Consider the following 16,989-nt stretch of genomic DNA (forward strand, 5'->3'; position numbering starts at 1 on the left):
ATTTCATACAGACGTAGACAACATAGTGGAGATACAAGAAATTAATGAAGAACAAAAAGTAGAACCCATAACAACAGAGGAACTAGAAAAGGCAATTGAAAGAGTTAAATTAGGCAAAGCACCAGGCAAGGATGATATCACCCCGGAAATGATAAAATTCATGGGAATAGAGGGAGTGGATAGCATGAAAGAACTAATGAATGATATCATAAAAAGAGCAGAAATACCACAGGACTGGAAGAAAGACATAATACTACCAATACACAAAAAGGGCGACAAGAGAAACTGTAATAATTACCGAGGTATTACTATATCAAGTATTCCTGGGAAGGTATTCGCAAGAATAATAGAAACAAGAATAAAAACCCAAATAGAACCAACTATGGAAGATACACAATGTGGGTTCAGGAAGGACAGAAGCACGCAAGACCACATATTCACAATAAGACAAATAAGTGAGAAAGTAATCAATAAAAATAGAGAAATACATATATGCTTTATTGATCTGGAAAAGGCGTTTGACAGAATACAAAGAAAGGACGTATGGAGGACATTAAAGGAAAGAGGAGTTGACAGGATAACAATTGATGTAATAAAGGATATGTACAATAATAATACAAATACGGTGAGAACCAACAACGAGGAATCCGAAGAATTTACTACAAGTCAAGGCCTCAAACAGGGATGCGTGTTGAGCCCTGCTGTTCTCAGTGGTACTGGATACAGCAATAAAGAAAGCCAAGAGAAGAATGAGAAAACTAATATTAGGATACTGGCAAATGAAACAGACTCAACTATCAGAGCTTCTATTCGCAGACGACATGGTTTTGATAGCAGAAAACAGAGAAGACCTTCAGAACAACCTTGAAATCCTAGAAGAAGAACTGTCAAACATAAATATGAAAATAAATACAGAGAAAACAAAAACAATGATAATTTCAAATAAGAGAAAGACACACGCAATACAATTAAACAAAAAACAACTAGAACAAGTGGAACATTTTAAATACCTAGGAGCAATAATTGAATCAAACGGTAAACAAGACATGGAAATAAATGAGAGAATGGGACGAACAGGAAGCTTATTTAACACTATGAAAACAACATTTTTGGGAAAAAAAGAAATACCGGAGAAGGTAAAAACGGCAGTCGTTAAATCAGTAGTTAGACCTACAATCATGTATAATAGCGAGTCATGGACATTGACTGGGAGACAAAAATCTCGAGTCAATGCTATGGAAATGAGGTTCCTGAGGAAAATAGCAAACAGAAAGAGGACAGACAAAATACGAAACGAAACAATCAGACAAAACCTAAAACTAGAACCAATAAACGAAAAAATAGTAGAGGGGCAACTAAGATGGTTCGGACACGTGTGTAGAATGTCGAATGAAAGATTAACAAAACGAGTGTTTGAAACGAGAATGCAAGGGAAAAACAAACGAGGAAGACCAAGAGTTAGGTGGGTAGACGAAATCAGAAAAGAAGTTGAGAAGAAAGGATTGACATGGGAAAGTGCACGAAATCTAACACAAGACCGGATAGCATGGAGACAACAGTGCAAATCTTAACCCCACCAGCCTTACACCTAACGGTAGAAAGGCTTAGGACTAAGTAAGTATGAATTTCTTCATATGATTTTATCCTTAATACTACCATTTTTTTAGTCTTTTACAGCCACTTTCGAATTTTATTTCTAACGGTACAGTTTGTGGTACTATTTTTGGTGTTTAAAGCCTTGTTTGGTTAGCGAGTATGCTCTTGGACCAATATATATACCCCAACACCTATATTAAAAATACCGCACTATCTAATATTATTTTGTTTGAGAAATTTATTATCAATTTTAATTTGATAAGTGATTATTTATGGCCACTATCGCGGCACGGCTGTCGATAATGAATTTTTATTCGACTACCTCTAATGTTTTCATCAATGCAGGCTCCAATATTTCAACCTGGACCAGCATAAAGTATTTCTAAAAACATGACATTTAATGAACTTAGATGTTAGTGCAAGCTTCTTAGGTCCACGATCTGAATACAAGCGGACTATATTTGGTCCCTGTTAATATAAAGAGTTACGTGTTTCCTAGATGGCATGATGGTGAGAATTCTGTCATTGCTGATAAATGATGGTTGGAAGTTGGTTCAACAAATTGTTGAGTTGTTGAACCAAAGACATAATATAAAAGACATATAAGAGATCATAGATAAGAGAGCAAAAAAGACATAATATAAAAGAGTTCTTATTGGTAACTGAATATAGACAAGTACATGACAAAATATATAAAATATGCTCCATTGTGCATATATTCAGTTTTATTCGCTACCGTTTGTTTGTAGTTATTATATGGTTTATTATTATTTGTAGGTTACTATTATAGTACCTAATACTGCTTTTTCTCAAATTTACACAATATTTAAACCCAGAATACTAACGATCATAGTTTTTACGACGCCAATGTCGTTGTTATAAGATATTGTGGAAGTTGTACACCAGTATCTTTCGCCCGCTCATCTATTCTTACATTAGTGTATATCAAAACGTTTTACAAGTACAGTTACGTCTACATTATTAGTGAACTGCCTGTAAATGTGCACAGCTTCGTAAATATACCGAAGGTAAGTAATAACGTTATAATTTCAGAAACAACGATATTATCAGCTTTGGTTTTTTTTTTTAGTGTAAAACATGAATACGAAAAATAGAAATATGCACAGACCTCTCACGCAACGCAAGTTAAAATCTAAGTTGCAAGTGTGCCTGAAAGAACTTTGGCCAGATGAATCGGATAACCGTTCTGATAAATCAGAAAATGGCTCCGAAAGAGAAGATGCCGTTTTAAAAGCATTCAGTTCATCTGAATCAGAGTTCGAACCATCAAGCGAAAATAACTTAAATTCCGACCATGACTTGCTGTTGAGTAGTAAGGAAAGAAAAAGAAGTTGTAACAAGAGTAATGAGTTGAAAAAACAGTTTACTTAAGTGTTTTCAAGACAAGAAAGTAATGGCTCTAAAATCGACAAAAAAAAGAAATTTCCTGCTTACTAACTCCATCAAACGTAGAAGAATCTCCAGATCTAAAAGGTAAAAGTGGACATAGGTGGTCCTCTCAACCAAGGCGGCTACTAAAACTACAAACGTAACTCCGTACATTTTGTTCAAGGCCCCTCTAATAAAATTAAGGAAGCACGTCCTTCACTAGATGCTTTTCATTGTTTTATGAGTCCAGAGTCTCTGGTAAAAATTGTAAAACATACAAATGCTGAAATTTTTGTTAGGACACATAAATATTAATTCGAAAAGCTTACAAACTCGAAAGTGAATATTGAACAATTGCATGTACTCCTAGGACGGCTTATTTTTGCTGCTGCTCAGAAAGAAAATTATTTAGCGACAAAACAAATGTTTGATGACAAAATTTCTGGTGCGATATATAAAGCAACTATGGGACATGAAAGATATAAATTTCTTATAGAATATTTAAGTTTTGATAATAAAATGTCTATACCAGACAGAAAAGAAACAGACCTATTAGCAGCCATTCGTGAAATCTGGAATCTTCTTATACAGAACTGCAAAACGTACTATAAGCCCTGATCAGACCTAACAATCGATGAGCAGCTGTTGGCTTTTAGGGGAAGATGTCCTTTCCGGATGTAGTATATCCCAAACAAGCCAGCCAAATATGGACTGAAAATAGTAATGCTGTGTAACGTAGGAACCAAGTGTATGTTTGATGCAGAATTGTATTTAGGAAAGTTGCAGAATTGTTTTACGTCAGTAGCGCTATGATTAGAGGTCTTAAAACCACCTTACAATTTAACTATAGTTGGTATTCTATGGCAAAATGAAAGAGAAATACCTTCCGAGATGATAAATCTCATAAATTGTGAAATTGTTCAGTCCTTATTTTGTCCCGATGGTGAAAAAACGATGGTATCCTATAAGACAAAAGTTCTGTCGATAATCCACAACTGACCAATAGAATGTAATTTAACTGAAAAGCCAGATATCATTAAATTTTATAATGCAACCAAGTACGGAATAGACACATTTGATCAAATGTGCGGAAACATGAAAAGAAAAACAAGAAGATGGCCATCTTCTTGTTCTTTGCCTGTTCTATGGCATGATAAATATAGCTTGCATAAACTCTTAGATAATTTGTAATCATGACTAACAACGACAGCAGAAAAATACCATCACCAGAAAAAAAGTTATGGTAATTTTGTATGAACAACTGCCGAAACCTTGGCTACAGCATCCTGTAATTTGACCAACTTTGAATCGATCGGTAAAGTTGCTTATTGAAAATATTTTAAATCTAGAGCCGTAGCAAAAACGAATATGCCCTATTGTTTTAAAACGTACCATGTGTCATTTATTTTGTTCATCTGAAAATCGTCCAATGACAACTCATCATTGCGAGCACTGCCGACATCCATTTTGTAGTGAACATCGCGCCATTTGTTGTCAGCAGTGTAGTTCTAACATGTAGATATTATGATTTTTTTATAACTTTTAGGTTTTAGAAACATCTCTTTGTTTTAAATAATTTGTAAAATTAAGATAAATAAAATACTTTTCAGTGACATCTTTTTTCATCTTCTTCTTACGGTGCCTATCCGTTACGGATGTTGGCTACTAGCATGACAATTCAAACTTTATTGACCGCAGCTCGAAATAGTCCTAAAGTGGTCAAATAAAATCATTTTCGTAAGTTCTGGAGCCAAGATATTATCCTTCTTCCTCTTTCCGTAGACCTTTCCCTGTAATATAAGTTGCAGCAGGTTATATCTATGATCGTTGCGCATTATATGTCCAAAATATTCTAGCTTGCGCTGATTTACTGTGGATATAATTTCACGTGTTTTATCCATCCGACGTAGAATCTTATTGTGTGTTATTCGGTCCACCCAGGACATCCTCAGTATCCGTCTATAACACCACATCTTAAATACATCGAGTTTTCCCATGGATGTCTCGGTTAGTGCCCATAATTCAACCCCATAGAGCAGCACTGTAAACACGTAGCATCTCAATAAACGGATTTTCGTTTTTAAGGATAGGCCGTGGCTACGAAGAGCCACGACCTACCCTTTTTTTCATAAAGGAAAAAGTAAGGTTAGTATTTTAGGGTTAATATAAATTCATAACAGTTTTTTTTCTAGTAAGACAAACTTAAATACAGTATTTTATATATGTAAAATTAATTATGCCCAAGAGGTATCCCTACTTAGAAGAGAAGCAATATTTGTTTACCTAAACTTCTTAACTAATACGTAAAGGATAATTCCTGATGCTGCAATATTAATAGTCGATATATTGATAGTTGTTATTGATAGTCGATATATTGATAATACCTTTGTGTGTAAAAGAAAAAAGTCCTGGGAAATATTATAAACTACATCATCGATTTCACTGCATAATTTTTTGCAGATATCTGAAGCTTTTGAGACATAGGTGGGGGTTACTAGATGACGAGTAAATGAAAAATTACTCGTATTTTTACCTTGCGTTTTTTTTTTAACAATAATTTATGGTCACAATTTGATTTTTTGTCTAAGTTTTTTTCCCTTATATTTTACATAAACAATATTTATATAATTTTTTATATCAAGAATATCTTTATTTTCCCGTTTTTTAAATTAAAATTGATAAATAATTTACGAAGATATTTACAAAAAAGCAGATTTTTTTGCACTAATAATTTATAAATTTTGCTAATTTTGTTATTAACAAAATAAAATGTTATTATTACATTATTTGAACATCTAGGAATTACCGTCTTTTAAATTTGTGCGAAATTTTCCCCGATCGGTCAAATAGTTTAAAAGTTATTTAATTTATTTATCCCTGAGGCTAAATATTTAAACTATTGAACTTGCTCTATTAATTATGCTAGATATATTTAGCAAATTTCATAGGATTCTTTTAGACTTAGAAACTATCTTAGAAGTTAATTGCATATTGTGTTTTCATCGAAATTATTTACAAAATAAACGTTTGAAAAAGGGGTATGTTTGTACTTATAAATAATTTTGTAAAAACTTCTATATTTTTTAAGCTACAGACTTGTACGTACAACCATTGGATAGCTGGTAAAAAAACTCACATTTTGAAAAACAAAAAACTTCTATGACCAATAGGAACGAAGTTAGGGACTATTTTTTAAAAAAATCATATCTCCATTGTTTATAAACATTAAGAAGTAAAAGTTGCACAAATTTTGAATGAAAATATAAACTTTATTAGGATAACTGGTTCAGGAACATTTTTTTTTCGGGAACCTAGAAAAAATATACATTATCTCTGCTTCCACTGCAGCTATAAGCCTCTATTTTTAGTCTAGGGTAGCTCGTCAAAATATGAATAACTTCATAGTTTTCACTGGCCGGGAAATATGGGAAACCTCGAACAAATTGAGTACATTTGTGTTCACCGTAAAAACGTACTTTTTTTTTAAATTTGGCTGGAATAGTTTGTCGCAGTATTAATAATGATGACATAATTTTTATCCTCCCCGGAAATCTCGGAAAATTACGGAAAATCAACATTTTTTTTCATTTTATATCAATGATGTAATAATACTTATATATTTTATAAATTAAATTTCAGGTAAGTTTTTACACATTATATTATTATATTCCTTATATTAATTATAATTATTTACTACTTTGACCATCTACATGTTTATTTAATGTGTATATGTATATGTACAATACGAGGACGGTAAACACATTTATTTATGTTTTTAGATCTAAATATTTCGAAAGATCACAGAGTATACCATCCTCGTGCCCCTACGTTTTGTATGTATTTAAGTGAAGAGAAGAAAAGTCATCTATATAATAGAAAGCCGGTAATATATCTTAGTATGCGTAAAAAAGGCGGGATGAGTAGCAGCTGCCACGCTCCAAAATTTCGTCAAAATAGTCCCTAACTTCGTTCCTATTGGTCATAGGAGGGTTTTTTCATCTTAGTTTTTTTACCAGCTATCCAATGGTTGTAGTACAAGTTTGTTGCTTGAAAAATATAGAAGTTATTACAACTGTTTATAAGTAAAAAACATACCCCTTTTTCAAACGTTTATTTTGTAAATAATTTCGATGAAAATGCAATAGGCATTTAAATTTTGAGATAGTTTAAGTCTTAAAGAGTCCTATGAAATTTGCTAAATGTGTCATTAGTAGAGCAAGTTCAATAGTTTAAATATTTAGCCTCAGGGATAAATAAACCAAATAACTTTTAAAATATTTGACCGAACGTAAGAAAATTTCGAACAAATTTAAATGTCGGTAATTTCTCGATGTTCAAATATATTAATAACATTTTATTTTGTTAATAAAAAAATTAATAAAATTCATAAATTAATGCAAAAAAACTGCTTTTTTACAAATATCTCCGTAAATTATTTATCAATTTAAATTTAAAAAACGGGAAAACAAAGATATTATTGACAATAAAATGATATAAATAATATTGTTTATGTAAAATATAAGACAAAAAATTAAATTGTGATCATAAATTATTGTTTAAAAAAAAGCAAGGTAAAAATACGAGTTCTTTTTCATCTATTTGTCATCTAGTAACGACTTCGACCTTTTTTTTAACCAGACTGGGCTAACAAGCCCATTGGACATTTTAGGTATTTATTCGACCCAACATGAATCTCATATAAATCAATACTACTATATGTATTAATAACTTTAGAAACAAACTATGTCGCGAATATTCTTATTGGTACTCAAAGCATGGGCGTTCAAATTAAGAGCTGCGCCTTAGATTTCTAACCTCTGTCCTAGCTGAAATGTACGGCGTGGCAGAAAAAATAATGTCTATTCCGATCCGTAACTTTCTGTATAAATGCCGTACTGTGTTAAATTGTCGAAAATGGGGAAAAAGTTTTCCGAGAAAATTTTTCCTGCTCTTGGTACCAATATTTTTGTAAAGCATTAGAATTGCGAGAAAAGTCCATCAACCAAAGAACATCCTAAAAAGAAAAACAGGAAGACTGAGAAAAAAATGGATACAGCGAGTCGCAGAGACAGAAAAAGTTAAACAAAATTCACTCAAGGAATTAAAAATAATGGCAGGAAATAAAAAAGAATGAATGCGATGGGTGAATGGAAATTAAAATAGCTAGCCTAAATCCGACACACTGATAAAAGAAACGGGAGAAAAAAAGAAAGACAGAAAGTTTTATATGTGACTCATGCTGGGTCAAATGACCCATTACAAGTCTCCCATGGGCTTGTAAACTATTATGTAGGTACTACAATCATCTTCAATAAATTAGAACTAGTGATTTAAATTGCAACTGCATTGTTAAACAAACATTAAATAAACAATTATTTCTCTTTATTACAGACCTCTAAATTTACAGAAAATATTTACAAGTGCCCATGGATTTACTGGAATACTAAAAATAGAAAAATGTTATTAATCATTATGATTAGCTCAAAAAAGAAATGGAATGTTACGTGCTATGATATTTTTTCAATAAACAATAAATTTATTTCTCAAGTAAGTTATTTCTAATTTTCTGATTTATTTTAAGATTGATAATTCTTGTGTTGTAAATTTTTTTGTAAAGGACAGACTACTTCAGGTGTTGAAAACTCTGCTCTATGTTAGCTACTGTTTGTCTCCTACACTTCATTTTTCAGGAGGGACAGGCACTAGACTTTTATCCCATCAAATTCCTTCCCACCCCACACCTATCGCCAACCCCCCTGATAAGCAAGGCAATGTATCTGTCAAACCAATCCCCTTATGAGGTTGAATACAAAAACTCGAGGAATGGTACCCGAGATGGGTAGAGATATAATCTGAGAATCCATGCCGGTAACCTGGCTGCCTCATGGATTCTGATGAAGGCTAATATTAAACCAGATTCTATGATTATAAAAAGGTCCATTAATCTTAGAAGATTGATCTAGTAGTGAGAATTTAATACTCGACGTTTTGGCACCCATTTTGGAGCTATTATCAAGAGAGATACCGTTGCTTTCGAGTTCGGAGTCTCAATCTGCCTACTCCCCTTACTCGTGACGTACCAGTATCGTGTTCTGTATAAATACAAAAACCGTCAAATGGTACTGAGGTATCAATCTGCCTGCTCCTCAGTGTCGAATGACTGAAACAAAATAATAGGTCTGGTATTTTAAATAATACTATTGGCTTTTATATAATAGCTCTCCCCTGTTGCCGACAAAAATGTAGCTTCGACTATTTTAAATAATTTTAAACTGTTGGTCCTTGTTTAGTGTAGTGTTATATTTAACTTTATTGTTAATTTTATGTTTATGACATTCTGGGATTGTTGGATAGCTCGAAGATTTGATTAATAAAACTGTGCTCGATATCTGCCTTTATTTTCAAAGTTCATTTATTCGAGCATTCAACCTCATATCAATTCATTTTATATAATAGCTACAACCGTCAATACCGTCAATACCTAAATAATATGCCTAAAGTAAGTTAAAATATGAAAGAAAGAAAAGTACTGAGGAGAATACTAGGACCTGTGAGGGAAAACGGAATCTTCAGAATTCGATATAACAACGAGCTCTATCAACTGTATAAGGAAACACCCCTGTCAGACTTCATTAGAATACAAAGATTGCAATGGGCCGGACATGTGATACGAATGGGAGAGGATAGGCTACCAAAACGAGCACTGAACGCCAGAATGCAGGGAAAGAGGCCAGTTGGAAAGCCAAGAAAGCGCTGGGAAGACACAGTAAGCAGCGACGCACAAGCACTTTTAGGAGTCAGTGTATGGAGAAGAGCAGCCACAGACAGACAAGGGTGGAGGCAAAAAATAAAGGAGGCCAAGGCTCATTTTGGGCTGTAGTGCCGTAGAAGAAGAAGTTAAAATATGGCAAACCAAAGCTGCGAAGACAACAAACAACATAGTAGACAACAACAACAACAAGACAGAATAGTAAGACAAAGAGTTAAATGTAGATTCCACACACACACACATACACACACACACACACACACACACACACATGTGATCAATCCTGCCCCTAAGGAACATGTGTATACCATTGTAAAGTGGTATCCACATATCCGAAGATCAAACCGGTAACACTTCGTTATTAAAGTGGTACCTATCTGACCACCAGGCTTTTCCTTCACCCCTCCTCAGCGTGTGACTTCAGGAGGTGAGGAGGCTTATGATCTTAAAATTACTTTGAGTGTCCTGGGTAATATGACACCCTCTGTTTTTATTGACTGTGGTTAAGCCACCTAACTGTAGGGGCAGTACACATATCGGCTTTTCTCCCTATTTACTTTACTATAGAATTTACTCTACCTTGACATCGGGACTAGTCCCTAAAAGAGAAAGTGTGTATTCTGAACAGAGAGCCACCAGCCTGGGCTGATCACTCTCTGTCCGAAAAGAGTGTGCGCTCGTACACTTAGCCGCCGATTTGGCAAAATAAATTTTGTTCTCCTCGCCAGCCGAGCATCCAAGTAGGGTCCGGCTACCGGGCCCATGTATGCCGCACATGACCTCGGTGCTCGGAATTTGCGTTTAGATCAGCATACGATATCCCTGAGGGGCCTATGCCTGACGGCTGGTATAAAAGGCCTGACGGGCCTTTTATACATTTTAATTTGGGTTTATTTAGTTTTTGGACAATCAACATATGACTTTTGATGTTTTGCAGAAGACATGGTTTTGTTTAGACAGTGAGCGATTTTTTTTACATTAACTACTACTACTTATCTAACAACTATGGAGTGTGCATTCCCAAGTGTATACTGCTCTCACACACTCCGTGTGTATATTTTTGGGTTTTATATTTTTACTACATCTAAACTACTACTACAAAAAAAAAAAATCTAAACTACTACTGTGTGCGTGTGTTGGGGTGTACATTCCCAGGTGTATATTGCCCTCACACACCCCGGTGTATATTGTTCTTATGTACTATCGTTTTAGTCTCACCAGATTGAGACTGAGTTGCTACAGCCATCCAAACTCATCCAACCAACCATCTCTTGATTGGCTGCAGCAACTTTTTTTTTGTGCTCACTGTCTAAAAATTCGTTGCTGTGTGGCTATTCTTGGTTTGCTCTGAAACCAGCTATTTGTTGCTTAGGTCGTCTGCGTATCATTTTAACATTTTCGTCGTAGTCTATTAGCTCTCTTAGCAGTCTGCTTGGGTGGTTTCTTAGTTCGTTAAATATTTCATAGGCTCTTTTATCCATTTTCCTTAATATTATTTCCTGCCCGGAATCTCTGTATAGATTTCCTAGGGGCACATACCTTGGTAGATCTATTGCTTCCCTAATCATTTGATTTTGGGTCGTTTGGATTTTTTTTCTGTTGCTTTTGCTAGTGTGTCCCCAAGCAGCGGAGGCGTATGTGAGCGTTGGTAATATTACGCTGTTTACTATTTTTATTTTTGTTTTGAAACGTAATTTGCTTCTTCTGCCTATTAGTGTGGAGATCTGTTGTTTTAGTGCTTTGGCTTTATTTACCGTTTGCTTGACATGTTCGGTGAATGTTAGTTTTTTGTCAAGTATTATTCCGAGATATTTTTCCTCGTCTGCCCATTCAATGGGGATATCATCTAATGTTGGTGTAATTCGTTTTCGCTTAAACTGCGATGTCTGTATACGACGACCTGTGTCTTATCTGGGTTGAGGGCAATTTTCCACATTATACACCAGCTTTGGAATGTATCTAGTGCTTTTTGCAGATAGTTATCTGCAGTTGTTCGGGTTTCTTTTGCTGACTGCTATGGCCGTGTCGTCTGCATAGAGGCTTAGCAGGGTTCCTGGTTCTTTCGGTGTGTCGGCCGTATATAGCTCCTGAGGCACCCCCGCCTCCAGGGTTCCGACTTCGGACAGGGTTGCCCCTATCCGAACTCTGAACCTACTGTTGGCTAGGTATGACGCATTAATCTCATTGCCTATGTCCCTGGTGCCATACTCTGTCGAAGGCTTTACTGACGTCAAGAAAGGCGGCTGTTGTATACATTTTATCGTTGAAGCCTTTTGTTGTATATTCAGTTAATCTGAGCACTTGTAACTCGCATGAGTGTTCGCTTCTGAACCCGAATTAAGCTTCTGGTATTATTCCCAGGATTTGAGTTTCTTTATTTAATCTTTTTAGTATTACCCTTTCTACTATTTGGCTCAGAGAGGAGAGCAGGCTGATGGGTCTGTAATTTTGTGGGAACGTGCCATTTTTTTCTGGCTTGGCTATCATTATGACATGTGCCTCTTTCCATCTGTCTGGGAAGTATCTCAGCCGAAGTATGCTGTTTATATTGTTTATTATGTGGACTATCGCTTTAGCCGGTAGATTTTTCAGAGCTCTGTTGGTTATGTTGTCAGGTCCTGGAGCTTTCTTTGCATTTGTCATTTTTGTTATTTCATTAATTTCGCCAGGAGAGGTGTGATTTATACCTATTCTACCTTTTCTTTTTCTTAACTTTCTGACCGTTCTTTCTATATCTTCTGTAAAGTCGAGATCTTTGTCAGGATGTTCGTTATTTCTACACGCTTTTTTAAGTTCATCTTTCATGACTTGTGCTTTATCGTTTTCTGTGTATACTATGCTGTTTTCGCCGTGTAGAGGTGGAATTGGTTTTTTGTCTTTTCGCAGAATTTTTATGAGCTTCCAGAATACTAATTTATTTGGATTCAGTTCTTGTATGTAGTTATCCCACCCTTCGTTTCTGTGGTTTTGTAGTTGCTTTTTGACTTCCCTATCTATGCTCTTCTCCTTCTCCTGTTTTTTATTTGTTTAGGTCTTTAAGTTCTGTGTTTATGTCCCTGAATCTTCCTTTTTGGGTTGTGGTGTTTTTGCTTTTAGAGCTGGCATCGATGGCGTTATTTATTGTATTTTATAGATTTTCCACACAATCTTCGAGATCTGTGATATTGTTTATTGTGCGTATCACACCGATGTTCTCGCTCACTATTTTTTTATAATTAGGCCAACTTATCTTTTTTTTTTTGATAGAGCTGTACTTGGTTGATGTCTATAGCGCCTATTGTAAGGACGATTAGATTGTGGGTTGAATCGCCCTCGTTTATAGAATTTATTTTATATGCCTATGTTGTGTAGGATTGCAATATCTATATGGGTGGAAAATTGTCCATGAAAACAGGTTGGGCCTGTTGGTCCTACGATTAGTGTGTTTGGTTTTTGTTCAATGTAGCCACACAGCAGTCTTCCGTTTCGGTTTGTTAGCCTGTCGAACCAGTTCGAAGATCTAGCATTCAGGTCGCCTATTATTATTGTGGGATCATTTGTTAGGATTAGATTCAGATCTTCGTCGAATAGAGGGTCGTTTGATCTTTCGTACTCTTACGTAATATTTTTAGCGATTTATTTCCTGCAATGAGCCAGAAAATCATGGCTTCCATCGTGACCGGCATTGGGATATGCTGGAGTTTTAACCCTTTTTTAACCATGATGGCCGTTCCTCCTAAGTTTGCTCGGTACTCTTTTCTGTATATATCGCAACTTTTTTTTTTCTTTTCTGTTAGTTTTGTTTCTTGGAGAGCTACGATATCTAACTCTAATCTGTTGGCAATCTCATCCAGTATGTTGATTTTTGGTTTAGCCCTCCGGAGTTTCATGACCCTATGCGTAAATCCTCCGTCTGGTTTACTGGCATTGTTGGTTGCCTTGTCCTATAGCCGACATTACTTTTGTAGCTCTTTCCATCATGCTTGCGAATTAAAACATTTTATTATTGAAATCCGTATGGAAGTTGACGATGAGGGCCGCCGCATCTTGGATTCCTTAGTTTTGGGTGTTTTTAGGGGAATCCTCTTTTGGTTTTTGTGATGCCTGTGCATATGCACAGGCATCACATAATTAGCAGTATGCGCTTCCCCACAGTTTGCGCATTTCGGATCAGTCTCCTTGCTTTTTTCACAGTCTTGACTATTGTGGTTTTCTCCACATTTGACGCACTTCGCGCCACAGTGATATGCTTTGGAGCTGTGGAAGTACCCCCGACAGTTAAAACATTGTATGGTGTCTTTTTGGATCTTGTATTTATCTTTTATATGAAATCTCATATAGCATAAATCAGATATTTTTTTAATTTTGCTGTCATCTTCCTCTTTAATTGTTATAATAAAATGCGCCAGATGTTTTCTGTCCGCTTTCGTGGATATCATATTTATGACCGTTATTGCATCGATGCCTTTATGTTTAAGTTCGTTCATTATTGTCTCAGTGTTTGTGTTAGCTGAGAGGCCCTTCATGATTACTCTTTTAAGTCTGTCGCTGTCTATAGGATACGCTATGTATTCTATTTTGGGACTGTAGTTTTCTAGGATGTTAACCATCCCTAGGTAATCTTCTCTTGTTTTAGTATTAATAACTATGGATCGTCCTGATCTTGCAAATTATTTTACTAAAATATTGCCTTTTTTTGGCGGCTAATGTTAGTATTTTCTGGTGCTCTCCGACTGATTTTAAGATGAAAGCCGGAGGTTTTCTTACTGTTTTAGCTGGTTGGTTTTCAGCTATTTCGTTTTCAATATTTTAAGAAGCCACTGCTGTACTTATACTGGCCTCTTTTGCCTCTTAGTCTTTTCTTTCTTTGAGCCCTTTTTGTGTTTTTTGGCTGCTATTGTCATCTCTTTCTCGTTTCTTTTTTGAATTATTTCGGTTTGTTTTTCTGCAATGCTTTTTTTGAAGAGCTTTCTGATGTGTTTTTATCAATGGGTTTTTCCCTTTTTTGATTTAGCTTTTTCTCAGCCTTCTTCAGACTCTGGGGCACTTTTTAGGTTTTCTGGCATGTGACTGTTGCTGGTGTCGCGGTTTTTGGCTGTCTTCTTTTCGGATGATTTTTCTTTGGGTTTTTCAGATGACTTGGTCGTGACTGTTTCGATAATCATTTCTTCATGATTTTGTGGTTTTTCCGTGACATCCGGGGAAGGAATCGGTGAGGTTAGCACCATTATATGGCTTACTAGCCTTTTTATTTCTTCGTCTTCTTATTTACGTTTCTGAGCTCAATCATCTGAGCTCAGAGTTCTTCAATTTGTCTGTTCACCTTTTCTTCTCTGAGTTTACTTACTTCTCTTGTTAGTTTATTTTCTTTTGGGAGGGCAATAATCTGCGCAGTCAATACATTGATAGACCGAGACAGTTCATTGTTTTTTTTCGGATTCAGCCATTTCTTTGGCATTTTATTAACCTTTTCGTCATCATGTGAAGAATTTCTCAATGACCTTTGCCTTTTTCTCTTGTTTTCTTCTTCGTCGTTCATTAGTTCTATGCCTTCTTCTTCTTCAATTTCCTTTTCTATTGTTTCTTCGATCTCTAATATTGTTTCCTCTTCTTCAGAGGATTCTTCGTACGTGCCATTTTCGCTATTTTCAACTTCTGACGCTTCGTTGTTGCCGTCATTAATTTCGCTAAAAAATTTTTTATAATGTTTATCAGAGCTAATTTTATTAATGTTGGGATCTACAGGAGACGACGGGTTGTCGCGTACTTCATCTTTAGGTAATAGCACCTGCGTGCTATTACTACAGGGGAACGGATGCCACTTATAATACCTGACGGCGGTAAAGCACAAGGGTTTTAAACAAAATTTTGAAAATCTGGAGGTTGACCGCTGTCAACCGGCTTCTGAGTGCCGTCCCAGGTACCTCTTGGTTGTTCACTTTCTGATTTTTAAGGAAGGGATCCGCTTAACGTTTTTCTCCTCACAGGTACAGGGGACGTTTCTATCCGAACTTGGTTGTAAAACAAGGCCTTACAGTGTCATCCCTGCCGACACCATGCGAGTAACCCGAATCTTCCTTCAGTAAAGTTAAACTACGTTTCCGAGACAAGCCTATAAAGGTAACTTCTCTGCGGTTTAACAATAGCTAACCTCACATAAACTCTTTTCTTTGGTTGAAAACAAAACGCCAAGTTCGCGCGGCCGTGTACTAATAAGCACTGTTAACCTTGGCGGTTGCTTCTCTCAAAGCGCATCTGCACGTCCTCACTGTCCGGCTGCTCGAGTCGAACGCTAAATGTAGTATTATAAAAATAAAATAAAAATAAAAATAAAAACGTTTATTGCCCTAATAATATCTAACATTTCAAATTTAATTATCTCATTTCTTCTTTTCCGACGTCCCGCTCTTGCACCGCCTGCTTCTGGTAGTTTTTCCTTTCGGGTCCTGGTTTTCTGTTGGTGTGTTCCTGTCGTCTTCTTGTGTAGGTACTTATTTTGGCATCGTACCTACTGCCCTGTTTGGTTGTTCTTCGGCAACCATCCGGCTAGACCCTGATCAGATGGTGGATCAGTTTATGGGTACTTCTGTACATCCTCTGGATCCTGTTCTTCTCGAGGATGTCCCTGGTGCTAAATGTAGATTATAAGCTATTGTTTTTAAGGTACATAAATGATATTTGCCAGTATTAATTATTTGAAATAATTAGACAGTGATAGATATTGGCATGATAAGTAATAAATAACAAAACAAATAAAACATATAAAATATTGTAAGAGTTATTTATTTTGGAACAAAATGAACATGTTTATTTATTATATTCAAAGCATTCCCTGTATAAAATATAGCCAGTTTTAGACCTTGTGTTGATTAAGTGTAATTTTTTTTGTTTTTCTAAATTTTAGGGCTTTAAGCAAGTCTACAGGTTCGTAACTGCCGCAGCTAATTTAAGAAAGATGTAAGAAAAATACACAATAATAAATAATATATTTTAATTAGGCTTACATAAGTACAAAACAGATCATTTGATCTAATTTTTTCTTTGGCATCAAGGCAAATCCTAATTAGTGTAAGTTTGGAAATTTAAATGTAAGCATTTTAATGAATATAATAAATTTTACAGTAGATTTCTATTTGTTGAGTCATTGTTGTTACTAATATAAAGTGATGTTACCCATTGTATCTCATTTATTCATTTCATCACCTCCTAAATTTGTCCCTAAAGATAATCCATAAGAGAATTTACAAGACCAAGTT

The 16,989-nt window shown here is 35.4% G+C and overlaps 1 protein-coding gene across 3 annotated transcripts in view; it reads left to right on the top strand.

The window, feature by feature from the left end:
- LOC140440580 (uncharacterized) overlaps window positions 1-16,766 on the top strand; it is a 52,944-nt gene extending 36,178 nt beyond the window's left edge. For all 3 annotated transcript variants that reach the window (XR_011950876.1, XR_011950877.1, XM_072530960.1), the window contains 2 exons: window positions 8,377-8,532; window positions 16,638-16,766. Coding sequence is in view for 1 of the 3 variants with exons in the window: in XM_072530960.1 (XP_072387061.1) it covers window positions 8,377-8,532; window positions 16,638-16,694 (213 nt within the window). In the remaining 2 variants the exon portion in view is untranslated. The remainder of the gene's footprint in view (window positions 1-8,376; window positions 8,533-16,637) is intronic.
- The last annotated feature ends 223 nt before the right edge of the window (window positions 16,767-16,989 follow it).

The sequence above is a fragment of the Diabrotica undecimpunctata genome, chromosome 1, assembly GCF_040954645.1.
Source record: "Diabrotica undecimpunctata isolate CICGRU chromosome 1, icDiaUnde3, whole genome shotgun sequence".
NCBI classification, from domain to species: Eukaryota; Metazoa; Arthropoda; class Insecta; order Coleoptera; family Chrysomelidae; genus Diabrotica; species Diabrotica undecimpunctata.